The 17,859-nt window shown below is 42.8% G+C and overlaps 1 protein-coding gene across 1 annotated transcript in view; it reads right to left on the bottom strand.

Moving 5' to 3' along the window:
- The window catches only part of fa2h (fatty acid 2-hydroxylase), a 41,586-nt gene extending 26,316 nt beyond the window's left edge, over positions 1 to 15,270 (bottom strand). The window contains exon 1 of the mRNA XM_088938647.1: positions 14,654 to 15,270. Within this exon, the coding sequence (XP_088794773.1) occupies positions 14,654 to 14,929 (276 nt within the window). The 5' untranslated portion in view covers positions 14,930 to 15,270. The remainder of the gene's footprint in view (positions 1 to 14,653) is intronic.
- Between the last annotated feature and the right edge of the window lie 2,589 nt (positions 15,271 to 17,859).

Genomic DNA, 17,859 nt, shown 5'->3' with positions numbered 1-17,859 from the left:
TGAGCTTTCTTGGCGGTGACTGACAAAAACACTGGTATTGCGGCTCTTTTGACCTGTAACCACCAAATGGAACCTGAACAATATTCATGTCTTTTTTAGATAGTCACTGTGATGGACTGGGGTGCTGTCCAGGATGTACCCTGCCTTGCCCTGCTGCTTGCCAGGTGTGGTGCCAGTTCCCCTGTACCTGTGAATTGGATGAAGCAGTTAGCAAATGGATGAACTCATAGTTTAGCAGCTGAGATGACTCTTGAAAGCATCGAAATTTCACAGTGATGTGAACTAACATCCTGGAAAATGCATAACAGTACATTTCAGAAACGGACATAAGTTTAATTATTAATAATGTAGTTAAATGTTGATGTTGAAATGCAATTTATATCAAAACAGGCCTTCCTCCCCAATATATAAAGTACAAAATTACAATACCTTCATCCAAGAGTTTTGGCTAGAATAAGTCCCACACCTGACCACAGTGAAAACCAAATTATGGCAATTTAGAAACAAAACATTTGTCAGTTGTAATTGTTTCCTTTTCAGTTTAAATGCTCATATAAACCCATGCAGCTTATTCAAACTGGAATCTGCAGCCTATTCAGGGAAACATTTTCCTCTGTCAAATAACACCTTGAAAGTAAATATTTAACAAAATGCACCTCAGGCTGTGGCATTGGATGTTAGAAAAACAGAACCTACAACTAATGTGAGTTTGGAGGGTTTTTTCTCTAGCTACAACCATCTTGTTGCTTATCAAACACTGGATCATGATGACCATGTTTAACTAAAACAAAAGAAAAGCACAGCATGCTTTCTTCCTTAGAGAGAAGGTCAGAAAGCAGTTCAAACCCAAATGCAAAAGTGAATTCCCTTCAAAGCAAACTGATTTGCTGAACACTCAAAGGTCTGCTGTGGACAGGTACCCTACTCTGCTTGGAGGAACAAGCTCATGTGGTGCAGAAGCAGCAGATCCATCACGTTTCCTCATCTGTTGCCACCATCCTGTAGAGACAGCACCTTATAAAACACATTGGATCCCTGCATCCCAGTTTACTTGCTATCCATCCTTTTCAGATCCTGAAGAGCCTTATTCCAGCAAAGGTAACCACTGAGTTGTCACTCTTAAACCACTGAGTTGACAACTCTTAAAAGAGTTGTCTCTTTTTTATTTTTTAAATGAAATTTCATTCTGGGCACTTGGGAAGGCGAGTGAGTAAAATAAGCTGTTATCTACCCCTCAAAGATGAGAGCTGCCTTAATTGAAAGCATTGCTTGTGTAATTTAATATACACACACTGCTGCACTGGTGTTCTGCAAGACCAAAAAGCAGACTCATTCCTGGCCTAGGCATGACACGGGTCTTTCCACAGTTTCTTTATTCTGATAACATACCTTAGAGAGCATCTGAAGCTTCACATGCATAAACCACTACAATGCGGCACTAAGGCCTGCCACAGCCCACAACAAATACTCTGGATTTCAGATCAATGTCCTCCTTGTGTACAAACAGACATGCCTGGTTTTCAACACCACCACACCCAAATCTAAACAGTCTTCCAAGTCCCCAACCATATCTAATAGAAACTTAAATTTCTTTCTTTCAACACAGGAAAACGCGCATGACTCCCAAACAGGAACACTCACCTCCGTGGCCTACTGCGATTCAAGCAATCATATGAATTCCATTCAATAACCCATCAGGATAAATATGCAAATCCATTCATGGAAATCATCTGATCCCAACACCTGCACAAAGACCAGGGAAATCACCTGTAGAGATACAGTGCAGATCCTGGGGACAGCGAAACTAAGAGCAAGTCTTGGGCCCAGTCAGAGTTTGCTCACATCAGGCCCTTGCTCCTGCCCTAGAGATCCCACCCCAGAGGGTCCAAGTAAGCAAAACTGGCAAACTGATCCACACGTTAACGCCACCTGCCTCAAAGACTGCGACGGTTTTCATCACGATATCTAGTAAGATGAGCATCTCACTTTGAAAGGTCTGGTTAAGAGACTACCACAGGTTGTTTAACAAGTGATTTAGAATAAACATAACTATATACATGAAGCGATCAGAGCGAACCCAAACCCTAACAGTGCTTCAGAGACCGGGCAAGGTGCGGCCATTCTTGAAAGCATTCTGAATGCTTGCGTAAAGAAATGGGAAAATACTGGACTATAAACCAACTCACTTTTAATTCTGTTGATCCAATTACTAAATTCCAGATTTCTTTCACCCAAGAAAGTGAGTGGAATAACATTAGAAAATCATTTGCGATAAAAGTCAATAAATTCAACAGAAAGATGGGCTACAGAGCTCAGGGCACAGTAAATCAGTGCAGAGAGAAAGGTAAGATGTCATCAGTGACTAGATATACATCACTTAAAACTGTGAAGACTCCAGTCAAGTCTTCTCTTGGAGTTTTATAAAATGTACCTCAGCAGCTCCACACATGAGCTCATGGTTCAATGTAGTTGTACGTCTGTGCAGATTTTTAGATCTTTTGACAAAGACTAATAGTAAAACCCAGACCTATTATCTAGAGTATTCCAGTCTCAGCATAAAGACTTGCAATATAAGCATGCCTCCAATATTTCGTGCAGTGTATGTATAATTTTGCAAGAAGCATTTGCTCTGGGTTTGGCCTAACAAGTAGGTCTCGCCTAATCAAAGCTAGGTATCTACTTCTGCAAGTCCTGAACACACATTCCAAGTTTGCAAAAACAAGCACTCAAGCACACAGTGCAAACAAGGGCGAAAATAATTAATCTTTAACACCCTGACTATCTTGCATCAGCTCCAGACATGTAGACTTTGCAGAGTGTTAGCATCCTCAGAGAAAAGTGACAGATACAAAGCCTGACAGCTAGAGGCAGTAAAGGATGCCAAGGTCACCCATCCCTTGTCAAGACCTTTGTCAGCTGCTCAGTCATTACTCCAGTCTCCAGTCCAATCTGAACTAGCATGAGCAGCATTACTATAGGCTATAGAAACTTGTACAGCCTGCGAGTTGAATTTGATTAATTTTACTCTCTTTTGCCCAGTTGCTGCTGCCAGTTGAATACTGTCAAGGCCAAGTACCACATAACCCAACCAAACTTGAGCAGCACTCTGCGGGCACAAGCACAAGACTGACACCAAGACCAAAGCATCACCTCATCCACCATTCACAAAAACGTGCAGCCTCTGACAGTATACAGACAAGAAATTTTCAAGTACAGGCACTGTAAAATATATTTCTTATCAATTCCTGTGCTGTAGGACCTGACTTTAAGACAGCAGGTGTCTGTAAAAAGTCTAGCCTGATTAAAATTCTCAAGCCAATATTTTAATGTTGCAGACAGAAGATCTGAAGCCCAGGTGATAAAAACTAAAAGCCGTGAAAAGTGTTGTGTGTATTCACCTCACACTGAATTAGGCAACTTCAGCTTCTAGTCAGCAGTTCAATTCTGCATTTGATATCAACGTCCATTTTATTTTGCATTCAGTGTCAAGTTGCAAAGCTCTATAGTTTCAAAGTTTAAACACTTTCTGAGTTAAACTGATGATGGGTTAAAAATAAATCACAAAATGGGATTTCATATACAGGTCTTATGGGGTTCAACAAGACACTAGGAGATTTACATATTGATATTAATAGCCTATGCAACATGGCCTCCGATATTCTGAAGTCGGCGCTTCCTGTCCTGGAACACCTGAAGGGCACCTTGGGATCCTTTTCCTATTTCAGGACTTTAATGAATTGCTCCCGTATTAGAGGAACAGCAATGGCGAATTTCGCAGTTGAATTATTAACTAAGGACCATGGTTACGATGGAAAGAAAGCCTATGAGTTTGTGGAGGCACTTGTGCAGTTCAAGACTAGTAGGTGTTTAAGACAGTGAGGTGCTGGAGCACCTCTGCTCATCAGAGCAAGACATTGAAATCCTGCAAGCTACACAAACATCACCTCATTTGAGAGCAATGCTATAAAACACTTTTTCTTCCCTCTGCACAATGCAATTACACATTAACCAGCATAACTGAGGATTAACCGAAGTGTACATCTCCAGCCTTCTCAATGGGACTCCTTTAAATGCTGTTTTCTTTTTACTTACTCAAATGGTTTTGCAAAAACTAAAATTTTAAATACTTTTCTGGCACTGTTTTTATTTTGGGAGATAGCTCTGCTTATAAACTATTTGCGACGATACATCAGGTTGTGCGTTTACTATGCATCAATAAAATTATTGAACCTCTTGCACGGAGCTCTGTTTCCAGTGATGTTAAAATACAGACTTGAAGATGAGTGGGTCAGAACACTTCCAGCACTGTTATACAAAAATATGAAAAACATAAATCAGGTTTTTACAACAAAAACAAAATCAAGAGTACTTTACAGAATTCATAACCAGAAATGAGAAATCAGCTTACTTTATGCAAGTACGGAAAATGAGAGGATAGAATTGTTCAATTATTTTTTAAATCTCAAAAACAGCTGTAGTGTATGTGAGGTTGACTGTTAATTACAACAATTTGGATAATTGAACAACATATAATCCAATTACAGCAAATAACAGCAATTATGGACAAAAGGAGCAGGTCTTATGCTCCATTTGAAGATCATTCTGTACAAAGTCAAACCAATAGCTCACAATGAGTTCAGACAAACTCGACTGGGACAGTGGGACAGAAATGTGAGGATCACTAGAATGAAAAGGCTCTTTCTCTCTGTCCCTCCTTCGGAATTGTTCAGCATTCCCAGAATTCCTACCCTGAAAATGTGCCCATTCTTTCAAATCCACTCAGCTCCCAACCTATGTAAGATACTCTTTTGAAAAACGTTACAGAAAAACTTCACACACAGAGACCCATAAATTCCTCTTGCAAAAGTCAAAGAATTAAAAGATCTGATCATCTCCGATACACATTTTCAGCAGCCTTTATTTCTCCCTGCCTTGAAGTGCCACTTCCAGCACAGCATTTCACACACAGAAATCTGCAGCTTCATGGTATAGTTGTACAACGCCGAAGTAAACTCCAGCCAGCAGATCATTGGTTATGCCCTTTTGAGCATCCAGCACATTCTGGATATATATTGAGGATTTTTATTGTTGACTCTTCTGAAATAGCTCCTTTGAAAGAGGAATTAACTTACAATGAGAGCTGTGTTTTCCTAGCATAGGCCTCTCGAAATTACACTGGACCTGAAATGATGAGCTCTCACCAAAGCCACATTTAAAAAATAATTTAAATATTAAGATGGACATTAGGATGAAGCAGCCCTTTGCTTTTCATGCAACAAAAGGAACGAATTATTTAAAAAGAACTTATTTTGATGAGTTAGCATACTTAGCATCTTTAATTTGAGTACTCAATGTTTTAACATCTGCTGACTAATGCTTTATTAGTGTAATAAAACAATCTTTTTGGGCAGACAATTGCACAGCCTAATCATAATTTTCTTAAGATCACACAAGAATTACATGTTACTACATGTTGAAAACCTTCAAACAAGGGCATTTTCACTAACAATATTCGTGATTGCTAGGCACACACGCTTACTTTCATGTAAGCTCCTTACATTGATCAACCTTATGAGAACAACATGGTTTTCAATGACCAGGAATTAAACAGAAGTCAGCTAACACCATCATTCCCTCTGCTGTACACACAGCTCCTTAACAACAGGCCGCTCCGACAGGCGCTGCTTGCGCTATTCCAATGATCTCACCAATACCAAGCTTCTCTTCTGTTCTTCTCTGTGGAATCTAACAAAGTCCCGAGTTCTGGGTTCACTGCCCCAGTGGGATACCCCACACAAAAATTCAGGGCTCTCTAATCTCGCAGGATGGCTGCCTGCAACACTAGCAAGCTGCATTTCCCCAAGGTCCCCAGTCGACGTCAATAACAGCCCGTCACCGAACCCCGCTGGGCCTCCCTGGAGCACTTTCCCTGCAGCCCGTCGGGAAACGAGCCCTGTACCTGTAACTGAGCAACTGCCAAGACGCTCTGTGGATCTTTGAACGCACCGCCGGCGCCGAGAGCACATGTGAATTTATCGGACCAGTCCCTGCTGATGACCGTGTCCACAGAGGACCGGGCGCACATCAAGGGCAGTACATTAATGCCTCCCAGATGAGAGACTAAGCCATTGTGGAGAAGCGCAAACCAAATTAAAATGCAACGTATAATAATTATAAAGCAACACTACTATTATTAAACGGGATCAACACACCAGAGTTCACAGTGGCAGATATTCCATTTACAGAAGCTGAATGAAGAAGGCTCCACGGCCGAAACGTTGCGTTTTCGTTCTTCTCTTTTCAGCATGGAATAAACCTATTACTTGTTCCTGAACAAAAAAAAGTTTGGTCATGAGAGCATCGAGTGGTTTCATACTACCTGCACCACACAGAATTATTTTATGCACCAAGCTGGAAGAGCACCCACAAGACCTTTCTTAAGCAGCGTGTCACTCAAGCTGTTACTCCATTTAGAGCTATGAATTAACAAACACCACAGCATAGCTAATCAACCCATATAGTCAAAACTAATGAGCCCAGAAAAGCCCTCAGCACAGCAATGCGTTACCTATTAAAAGCACAGCAGCCCTTCTATCCTGACCTGATAACACTCCACTGGTGGAAGCAGAACTGCTTTATTGTTTTAAAGGGTGTGAGACAGCTGTCCAGCCCACTGTACTCATCAGATCAGATATCTGGATTGGCTGTGTAGCCCATATATTAAAACTGCCTGAGGAGGAAAGGAGTAAAAAACCTCTAAGAGATTTGTTTTATATTGGTTTAGCAGGTAAAAGAATGACACTGAAGCTACCATTATCCACCCTGACATATTTCCAAGTGACTACTACCGGCTGTAGTAGGAAAACGGACAACTTAGACTAAATATGAAGCTGACGAAGCCATATGAATGGAAGGCCTTAGGCTTCCATTTGGATCAAACTGGTTTGAATCCATATTGTAATTAAATTGAAATCAATCTCTTGGTAATTATGGGAAATTGTAACACTGAAAACTGCACTGCTTACAGCTGGCCTGTCATGTGACAACCATGGTATGACAGAAGTCATGGAAATCACATGAAAGTGCGCTTAAACCCCAGAGCAGGAAGTACTTCCTTACCCAAAGGATTGTGGGAGTCTATGCTCCATAACAAGCTTCCCTGCCATGTCGTTTATGCCAATATCTTCATTCAAGAAACACCAGGATGAGAATCTTGGATCAGTTAAAACTACTTGCTACCAAAGAGTCCATTTTTCCACTCCATTAAGCTTCAGTGAAATGTGTAAATACATAAATTAAATGAAAATGAAGTTTGCCATGCTGCTTTTGCAGGGAATGTTTTCTTTTGTACCATCATTTGAAGGGAGTATTTCTGCAGGCCTTTCTTTCAGGGTAACATCTGTAAAGTACACAACACTGGGGTGGTTCAGAGGTCTTATTTGCTCACTGCTGTTTATTTAAATGATTTCTCTATCCCACTATGAGCTGTACCCAGTGAAATTGTTTGTAAACAACAACTAGGAACTTGTAAAATCTTTACTATAGGCCTTTGGAGTAGTTACATGAACTCTAATGATTTTAATAATTTGATGCAATAATTCACTGCACTTCACTTGCAGACACTTATTTTATCACGTCTTAAAAAATGGCACAAACTTGAATAAGTTTAAAATCCTGCCACTGAAACAATTTTACAGAATGTCAAGACAAAGGAAGACCCCACTTAAAAGGGATATTTTGCAATGTTGTCTCATCTCAGTGCTGACCAGGTTTAGCTTTGCTTAGTTTCTGAGATCTGACCAGATCAAGCTACAAGCAAGGACTGATCCGGAGAACTCATGAGATTATGGGTCTTATTCGCTCTGTTTGTTGAAGCAGCCCCCTTCGACGTGACCATTAAAAAAAACCAAATACAGGAAGTCAGGGCGCATTTTCAGGAAATGAGCACTGTTTGATCTTGAAGGAACAAAACACTGCTGTATTGTACAGTATAGTCTAATCTCTTCGACCGGGAACAGAGATCGCATCATGTAATATAAATTGTGGTCTTCAAAATAAACTGACATGGACACAAATCCTGACTTCCAGCTCAACAAGAAAACTAGGATGAAGGGATCCTCAGCAAATTAATTTTCCATTTAGGAATAGGAGTCTCTTCTCTTTAAAATGGAGAGGATTTGCAGAACAAACTGGGACCCTTTTAAAAAACTGTTTGCCGAATGTCTGGTAAGCGTAGCAAAATAAATGATATATAATCAACTTTTAACAAAAATTAGGTCTTAATTTTTAAAATTAGGTTTTGTTTCATTTTATATCACGCAGGAATGTGTTTTACTGTTTCCAGTCCTCACACAGATCTCTTCTGTAATTCTACAGCACAACTTAAAAGAGACGTTTTCTTTGGCCTCCTCCATTAGAAAAACACAATCTTCCTGGTTTTATAAGGGAATGTTAAAGATATGCATTTATAACTATTTTTATTTTAGTACTATTTCTTTGTTGTTGATCCTCTTTGCGGTTTGTGAGGTGTGATGCCCAGGATACCTTGACAACAAAGGTGCAATATTTAAACACATATAAGCTAAACCCCCAACAGCATTTACATACAGTATCCGTCTTCCTTAGTGTTACCTGCAGATGTGTTTGAAATCAGTGACAAAGTATGGGGTAAAACATTATGCAACTTCAGCTGATCACGAATATCAGTTTATGGGTTGGTCATTTCTTGTAACCCAAAGCATCAAGTCAAGAGCTTTACATTAAAAAAGGACAAGAAAAAAAGATTATAAAATAACTTTCTCATCAAGACTTCCTTTGATGCTATAAGAAATGCAAATAAGGAGAACCTTATTTGTATATTCAAAGGTAAGAGGTTAGCCTACTATGCTACTTAATGCTGGGGTATGAGTGATCGACGGCAGCATTTAGTGATATTTATGTGCAACTAATAAATTTATCTCCACAGCATACAGCACGGTTAGCTGCCACATAGGCTAAGGTTCTAGACAAGAATCCATCTGAAAGTTTAGAAACCAATAATAACAAAGCATCCAACAGAACTGGCTCCACCTATCAAGGTTTTCTTCAATATTTGCCATGTATCCACAGTACAAACACCCAATATTGAGTGACGGCTGGACAGCTAGGTGGACTATTCTTGTGAAAAAGGGCAAGGGCTTTATTTCAATCAAGTGCATGTGTATACTAGCAAGGATACCTGCCAGAATGAGGCCTACATCTCCACTAGGCATTAGCGGCCAAAACTGATACAAAAGATGACTAGCACAGTAGGGTCTGTTAGAAAACGGAAATGGAGGAGAAACTAAACATTTTCACTGCTGCAGGTTCAATAGTCTTTTAGCAGGCATGTTAATCAACTCGGAGAACCTGGAGCTGCCTCTGCACAACCACACAAACAACAGAAGCCCAGCTCAAGGTCTCACAAGAAGCCCGATGTAAAGTGAGGCTCAGTAAAGCCTCTAGGGTAAAAACACAGGAACAGGGGCTGAACCAGGCATTAAACTGTGAAGCTCTTGGCAACAGGCCTTTTAACACCTACGCCACCATGAAGATGTTGCGTAGGAACAAACAAGTCCTAAAGCACCCTTCGGAGACGTGCTTCAGTGACATAGCCATTCTGACGCAGTATGGAGACATGAGTCTCTGAAAGAGCTAGGAAAGCCTGACATGATCTCATTTCCCAAAGTGACAGCCAGCCAGATTGCATGATGGATCAGCCCACAGTGTAGACACTTTTACAACTGTTATGTCACAAACTGAATATGAGCTCATTATGTCACCACTAGAACACAAGGACATGAGACTTTCAAGCATTACTTCACCATGGAGGAAAAAGAGAAACCTCGTTCAGCTGCCAGAGCACCTGTGCACCTCAATGCCAAATCCAAGCACATTGTCTCCTCCTGCTTCCATTCAGCTCTGCATCACTGAACTCCCAATGTCTTGAACTAAACTTTCACATTTTTAGACCTTTAAATGTGGGTGATACTACCTATTGATTGAATTTCCCATTTTGACTCTGCGCCAGCTGTCATGTTATTCTATTTAGAAGCACAGTTAAACCTCACATTTGTGTTCCAAATTAGAAAAATTACTAACCTAACTGACTTAAGTGAACAATATTTTCCCAGGACTTTCAGTTGATATATAAGAATAGATTAATTCAAGAATGAGAGCTGTAAACCTTTTATTTCAGGCCCGGACAGGAGTGTTACTTGTGCAGTTAATCAAATGTCCAGGCCAGTTAGGTCAATGAGGGTCTCTGGACACACGGAGTCAGGCCAGCCCTGCCCTAAATGATCTTCACACACTACACATCAGGCAAGGCAGGCCTGGTGTTCAAGTTATGCAGGGGTGTTAAGAAAGCTGCAGTTACTCAAACATAGTGAGTGACAGCAGGCACACTCTCCAAGCAACGCCAACTGGTTACTCAGGTCGGCAGATGGGCGTGAACCAGATTGAACCAGCTGCCATGTGGGCAGACAGGTTCAGCCACAGTGGAGACAGGTCACAGCCCAGCCTCATGGCCACAGAGAGATTGATTTTCTAGCCTTTAGCAAAACCGGTTCTCCTTTTGTTGAGAAAAGGTCAACGGCCCCAGGCCTTCTTCTCCAAGGATTCTACATCCCTAGTTGTGGTCTCTACTCTCAGACTTTTTTTTACTTATATTACAGCTCAGCCCTCAGTTACTTGACTGTGCTCATTTCTGCTTTAAAAGAGCTGCTTTTCCTTTTCAGCTCTTGAGAAGTTCTAGATCTCAAGTGATCTACAAAATTTTACAAAAAAAATAGAAGATATCCCCTGCTCAAGAGCTCAAAACCATTTAAAGGTTTTAAACAAATAACTGTAGTTGAAGGAGTTTTATTAAAAAGGGTTGGGGAAAGTGCAGTTTTGAAACAGTAGTAAAAATTTCCTTTTCACTTAATTCACTGCCCAATACATTCTCAGCCAAATACACTCACTGCAGTACGAAATACTTTATTTTGTTCAGAAAATGTGGGGAAACAATAAGTGAGGTGTGCTTCTTTCTCTTGTCTGTTGTGCAACACATTGGCCTAACACCTACTAACAGTCTAAACTTTTAACAGAATAGTAGCAGGACCTGAAGGACAAGCAGATAAAAAGACACTAAATTCTTCACAGGAATCTGCATTACAAGGGGACAATAAGCTAAGAGTTTCTGAAAAGACACAGGAGGAGTTCAGACAATTAAATTGATGCAGGCCCTACAAAAATCTACTGCTCTGAAAGAGAAACTGGCTGTCCACTAACTAGGCCCTCAAAATTTAAATACATCAGCTACTGCAGCTTCTGCAAATGGGGAAGGGGAAATTAGCCAAAAATGATTCAAAATACATTGCAGAAAAAAAATACATTTTTAGAAGTCAGCCATAAAAGTAGTTGTGTTTAACGGCACATGGTGCCATTTGCACACTGATACTGCATTAATGTGTAAATTAATGGAAGGTAAATTTTGATAAAGCATTCTTTAATGAGTTTTAACCTAGGCCTGAATACACCAGCAGGGCAGGCTGGTGCTTTAAAAGGCACAGTTATCTGAAGGTGACATTTGCTTATTTATGTCAGACACATTAAAAGGTTATCCAGACCAGCAGGAAAAGTTGCCGGGGCAGTGTTAAGAAGTGAAACAATGCCAATCCAGTGAAATACTGTCTCACACACTGAGGAAATAGAGTCTACTGTGTTGAAAGTCCTCTAGGAGGTCACAAAACGATATTATATGAATGTGGTTTATGCTAGTTCCACCAGCAAAAATGTCAAGAACAGTATACCAATAACTGAAATAATGTTTTCCACAAATTGATACAAGGTCTGATTATTAATTTCCACAGATTAAAAACCATGACATATACTGACCAGAATGGCCAAAATGTGCCAAACTCCAGGAAAGTGCACAGTCCAAAGGTTTATCTGATGACACTGGCCTGAGTACATGGCCTACTTACAAACAGCTACACCAAAATCACCCCTTACCAAGTCATCTTAATGATAGCCTCTGATATTCAACATTACCGTAGTTCATTTTGAAGATAGCTGCATGAAGGCAGGATATCTGCAAGAAGTATTTTGTAGGAAATAAACACAAGACTGAGAATGATGGTAGCCTGGCGGAGGATGGTTTTGGCAGAGGAGAGCACAGCGGATGACACTTTCGAGCAGCGATTTCTATCAATGTGGACTGGTCCAGGGAAAAGATCTCATCTTTCCACACCTCCCATAACCACCCGCCAGTTTCTTTCTCAAGGGGGTCTAGTGTGAATCTAACACTTCAAAACAAGAAGAGCTCAAACAGTCAAAATAAAGCCAAGACTGTTGTGATGCAGAACTAAATCTATAGCAGAAGGAATCAGGGATGAGACTAGCCCAGTTATCCCAATTTAACATGACAAAAAAAAAAAGAGAAAAAAAGCCTTTTACACATTTGAAGAATTTAGCTAACATCTGTAAAAATAAACTGTGCTTACTTTGGTAAAGAAGCTACCGAAGATATTAATGCAGCTGTTATGAATGAAAGGACACAGCAAAAATTGGTCGATTAATGTTTGACTAAGTTAAGGAGCAGGAGGATCAAATGAGGTTTCATGATAAAAGCATTTCTAACATACCACTCTGTAAAGATGAGAATACTGTATGTTGAAAACATGGGTTTTTAGTTGGGGTGGTAACGTAGGCAATCATTTAAAGCCTTAAAAGTATCTAAACAGTAATTCAGATACGGTCTTCAGAATGACGGAGCTAGTCCTCCCCTACTCAGGACACAAAACGCAGATCAAGTAAATTGGTTTGTCCATCGATAACAGGACCACTTTGTTCTAAAAATGCCACAGAAAGACTGACCTCTCCCAAAACTAGGCTCAAACAAGGTTTGTGTAGGCAGGTCATTCATAGAAACCGTCACTAATGGTAACTCAACACAATGCCTAGAAATCAAAGCTGGGCTTATCTTCAGCCTGCTCAGCATAGCATGATTCAATATCAAACGTTGCTAAAGAAATCTGAGCATTTCTCCCTTTCAATTCCAGTGACGCACTGGAGATTCAAATGCACGTTATGTCCTCATCGGGGGCCGAGATTCACAGAGATACATGAAAACCTTGCATCACGTCTACATAAAGCTTTTAAAGAGTGCAGTTGTTAATTTTGTCCAATTTAGCCAATACGTCGATTTAGCTTCAGATCCGAGCTGGAATGAAACCATGCAGACGAGCTCTCCAGAACCAAGACTGGACAACACTACTCATACTGTGCATTCCTACTGCAATTTCACAAGCGCAACGCTACTACTGGATCGACAGTTAATGCTCACAGGCATGCAAATACATTCTACTGGTGTCTTTCACTGAGTAAAGGGGAGAGGAGTACTGGCACCGTTGACCTGTAGATGGATATTTAGATCACTCTATTTGGCTAAAGAAAATTGCTATGTTTCTCCCTCAGTAAAAGGTGCTGTGACCATGTCCAGAGTTCTGCACACCTGGTCCTAGAGTCCTACAGGTTTCACACAACCAGCATATCTAGAAAGCATGTTAAGTCTCCCTGCTTAAGCAACATATTGATCCATGCCACATGAACCATTGTGCTAAGATAGTCATCACGGCTGAGCATTTTGATCATTTTAACAGCATTCACATTTCAGAAAATGAATGCTTTAACTAGAGGCTGCTATCAGTCACTGTTCATTTGCTACATTTTTGGCTTTAATAACGCAACGCCGATAGAGCAATCCAAGCAGTTACAAAACAGGCGCTATCTACACTATACTGCAAATAAAAGGCACACGAATACGATACGTTAAAACACATTCTGTAATGTCCAATGAGGGAGATCACACGGGCATGCGTTTTGTTTTTAAGTCAAGCGCTGTTGCCTTGAAGACCTTGCGTATTGGTTAGAGCTTCCCAGAGCCGCTCAGCTCAGACTATTTCCTAGTTATTATCCTGTTTCGCGTACCTGCGATACGAGTTGCGCAGGTAGGACACGCCCAGACACACTGGCCTGTTCCCCTGCCAGCGACTCTCGGCAGCGGAGAAAGTAAACCATTTGTGCCGGACCATGGCCGAGCTGCCGGCGGCCGGGAAACTCACACCCGGGAGCTCTCCCAGACCCCTGACCATGCGGTGGTGTTGAAAACCGCCACTTTTTGTGCAGGGTTTGCTAACCACATCGCACCTGCAGGCGACAGAGAGGGGGGCTGGCTCTGCTTGCTCTCCGTTTTGGCAGATGGGTTATTTGGCTGTTAGTTGCGGCGTGGGTGTGGGAACTAACGTGCCCGGTTTGCCTTTTTCATACAAAGTTCATCTGGACAGGAGGTTGCTGGCACCGGCGTCAAAAAAATAAATTTAAAAAAAAGTCTGTCCAAATTCCGTTAAAATTTGAGAGTTTCAAGGAGCTGCAGCGGCGTTTCGATATCGTCGGCTCTGACTTGTCTGGCGCTGCAGCCTGGTCTCAAGACTTCCCGATTTGATTAAACGTTTTATTACGAAGTTATGGTAAATTTGAGGAAGATCCGGATACCTAACATAAACAAGGGGACCTTACAAAGAACGCTAATTAAATAAACGCCCTCTAGACCGAAAGAGCTGATGAAATTAACAGCTGGTGGCTTGCGTACCTGCGTGCCCCCAGGGTCTTTCCGCAGCTCCCCGATGTAATACTGCTCCATCCACCGCCTGGCGTTTTCCGAGTGCCGGTGAGGAGGTCCTTCCATCTGTCGGCTGACATCGGTCCCCGCTCGGCTTAAAATCAGAGCTTCCCCGCCCGGGTGCCTTCTGAGGAAACCAGTCACATCGTAGACCCTGTTGGCCAACAGCACCCAACAGGAGTTGGGGGAGCGGTGCTGGGACACCTCCGACTCCGAGAAATACCGAACCGGCGCAGGCGAGGACATGGGGCTCTGGGAAAGCCGAAAACTGACTGGGGTAAAAAAAAGCAGAGCTCCGAGCAAACTGACCAGCTTCACTGACTCTGCACTCCCTGCCGCGCTGCCCCAGACACCCACCTGCTCATTAACATGCTCATGAATATGCAGCGCACACCTGACTCCGGCCCCCAGCCCGACCTGGGCATGAATAATTCAGCAGACACCTGCTGCTGGCACGGCTCCGCCCGGCTTGCCGCCTACCTGGGCGACAAAATAACGAACAGAAATTTCAAAACGAAATCTCGCCTGTGACTACCAGAGCTTGAGGTTTCCAGACCCAACCTCGCCGTTTCCATTAAAAAAAAGGCACACGTACACAGGAAGCGATGAACTTCCTGTGATTTTTTTTTGCTACGTTGCTCTTCAGCTCTAAAGCTGTAGAACAGTGTTTCACGGCCCACTGAAAATCTCTCACATGCGCCGACCCCCCCAAATGCTGCTTTTCTGGGGTTTTTTTTCCGTCAGCCCGGTGCAGTGTGGTGCTCTGCGTGTGCAGCCTGAAGCTGGCTTAATTGGCACGATGGGCTGTTCTAAAAGCTGGACAAGCTGGCTATAAAAAGCGTTTATCAAGAAAGAAAGTGCACAGGGGATGTGACTGACTAGCGCCTTATGAAAAACCAGTGACAGAACAGGGCGTGTAGTGTGTTAAAACCACCTGCAACACAACTATCAGACTCCAGCGCAGCTGCTGCCCGAGAGCGCGTTTCGTCTACCTAGAAATACAACCTTCGTGTTTAGACACCGTGCGTGACACATGTTACGACAATGAGACGTGCAACCCCGTCGACCGCCTCTACTTCCTTTAAAACATGAGCGACTATCTCCGAAGAGGAGCTCCGTGCACAGGCAGGTGGAGCGGACGCTCTTTTTTTAAAATAATTTTTTATTAAATGTATAAAGAATTTACAAATACAAATACAATCAGAGGATCAAATTAGGTACAAGAGAACAAACACAAACAGAAAAATAAACAGTTAACCGCCAGAGGTAATAAGTAAGTTATATGATTAAATTGTATTTTTTACATATATCATATGTTTTCCGTGCTTTATTATTTCTCACATTTTTAATAGAATTTAAATAGTGTTTCAGCTCCACCTCAAAGGAACTAAAAAGGGGAGTATTATTAGACCATTTGGATTTATGGATGTGAAATTTACCAAGAATGATTAATAAATTGACTATAAATAAATGCTCTTTTTCCAAATTTTCTACTAAACAGTACAATAAAATGTCAAAATCCTTCAATCTAAAAAACACCTTTAATTGCCTGCAAACAAAACTCTGTAAATCCGTCCAAAACAACTTCACAAACCTACACCTAACAAATAAATGCACCAAAGATTCCTTTTCCGCCCGATATAAAACACACAGATCATCCTGCTCATGCTTAAAGGTGGAGCGGACGCTCAGGACCCGTCCCGCTTATGGTAATAACGCAGCTTTGAAAATCGGGGGGTTTGCGATGAGATCAGTGTCGAAATGCTGCTCCGCGAGTTATTCGGAACTAAGGTGGAGAGGAGGTGAAAAGGCACACGAATGATGTAGAGATACGTCCTCGTCTTGCTCTGCATTAATTCTATTTCGAATAAAATTCTAAACGGAAACATGAATGCATAGTTTATCGGACGTGTATCACGGGCTGCGTTTCGGCATGATTTCAATTCGCGGTTGTGAGACGTGAAGAGGGGATAGCTGTGGGGACAGAGAGTTTGAGAAAGCCCATGGTTTTGTAACGCTTACGGCCGTCAGGTACTGTGTAAGAGCCGGCGTACCAGAGCAGGTGACGTCACCGCCCTTCCCTATGATAGCAGGACTACAGCTACTGGGCTGGAAAGAGATCTCTCTTTAGCTCACGGGGTTGGGTCGCTGCAGAGAGACGCGGAAGTCCCGGGTTCGAGCCACCTATACTTTGGGCCGACCTGATGCGGCAAGGGCGCCCGCCTGAGCCCCCGTTGCGTTTCATTGGTGTCAGAAGTGGGATGGGATAGCCCTTCGCCGGGGACGGCGATTTAAGCGGGGGAGAGTGTAACGCTTACGGCCGTCAGGTACTGTGTAAGAGCCGGCGTACCAGAGCAGGTGACGTCACCGCCCTTCCCTATGATAGCAGGACTACAGCTACTGGGCTGGAAAGAGATCTCTCTTTAGCTCACGGTGCTGGGTCGCTGCAGAGAGACGCGGAAGTCCCGGGTTCGAGCCACCTATACTTTGGGCCGACCAGATGCGGCAAGGGCACCCGCCTGAGCCCCCGTTGCATTAGTGTAACGCTTACGGCCGTCAGGTACTGTGTAAGAGCCGGCGTACCAGAGCAGGTGACGTCACCGCCCTTCCCTATGATAGCAGGACTACAGCTACTGGGCTGGAAAGAGATCTCTCTTTAGCTCACGGTGCTGGGTCGCTGCAGAGAGACGCGGAAGTCCCGGGTTCGAGCCACCTATACTTTGGGCCGACCAGATGCGGCAAGGGCGCCCGCCTGAGCCCCCCTTGCGTTACATTGGTGTCAGAAGTGGGATGGGATAGCCCTTCGCCGGGGACGGCGATTTAAGCGGGGGAGAGTGTAACGCTTACGGCCGTCAGGTACTGTGTAAGAGCCGGCGTACCAGAGCAGGTGACGTCACCGCCCTTCCCTATGATAGCAGGACTACAGCTACTGGGCTGGAAAGAGATCTCTCTTTAGCTCACGGTGCTGGGTCGCTGCAGAGAGACGCGGAAGTCCCGGGTTCGAGCCACCTATACTTTGGGCCGACCAGATGCGGCAAGGGCGCCCGCCTGAGCCCCCGTTGCGTTACAGTTTGTATCCTGGGGCGAAATCAAGGCAACTGTTGCGACAGCATCCGAGCGCCTGTAGCGTTTTTCACATTTCAGGTTTAGCGAAACTGAAAAGGGGCGAGATGAGA

The sequence above is a fragment of the Atractosteus spatula genome, chromosome 21, assembly GCF_055471065.1.
Source record: "Atractosteus spatula isolate fAtrSpa1 chromosome 21, fAtrSpa1.hap1, whole genome shotgun sequence".
Lineage (NCBI taxonomy): Eukaryota > Metazoa > Chordata > Actinopteri > Semionotiformes > Lepisosteidae > Atractosteus > Atractosteus spatula.
This window is presented reverse-complemented; position numbering and strand designations above follow the sequence as displayed.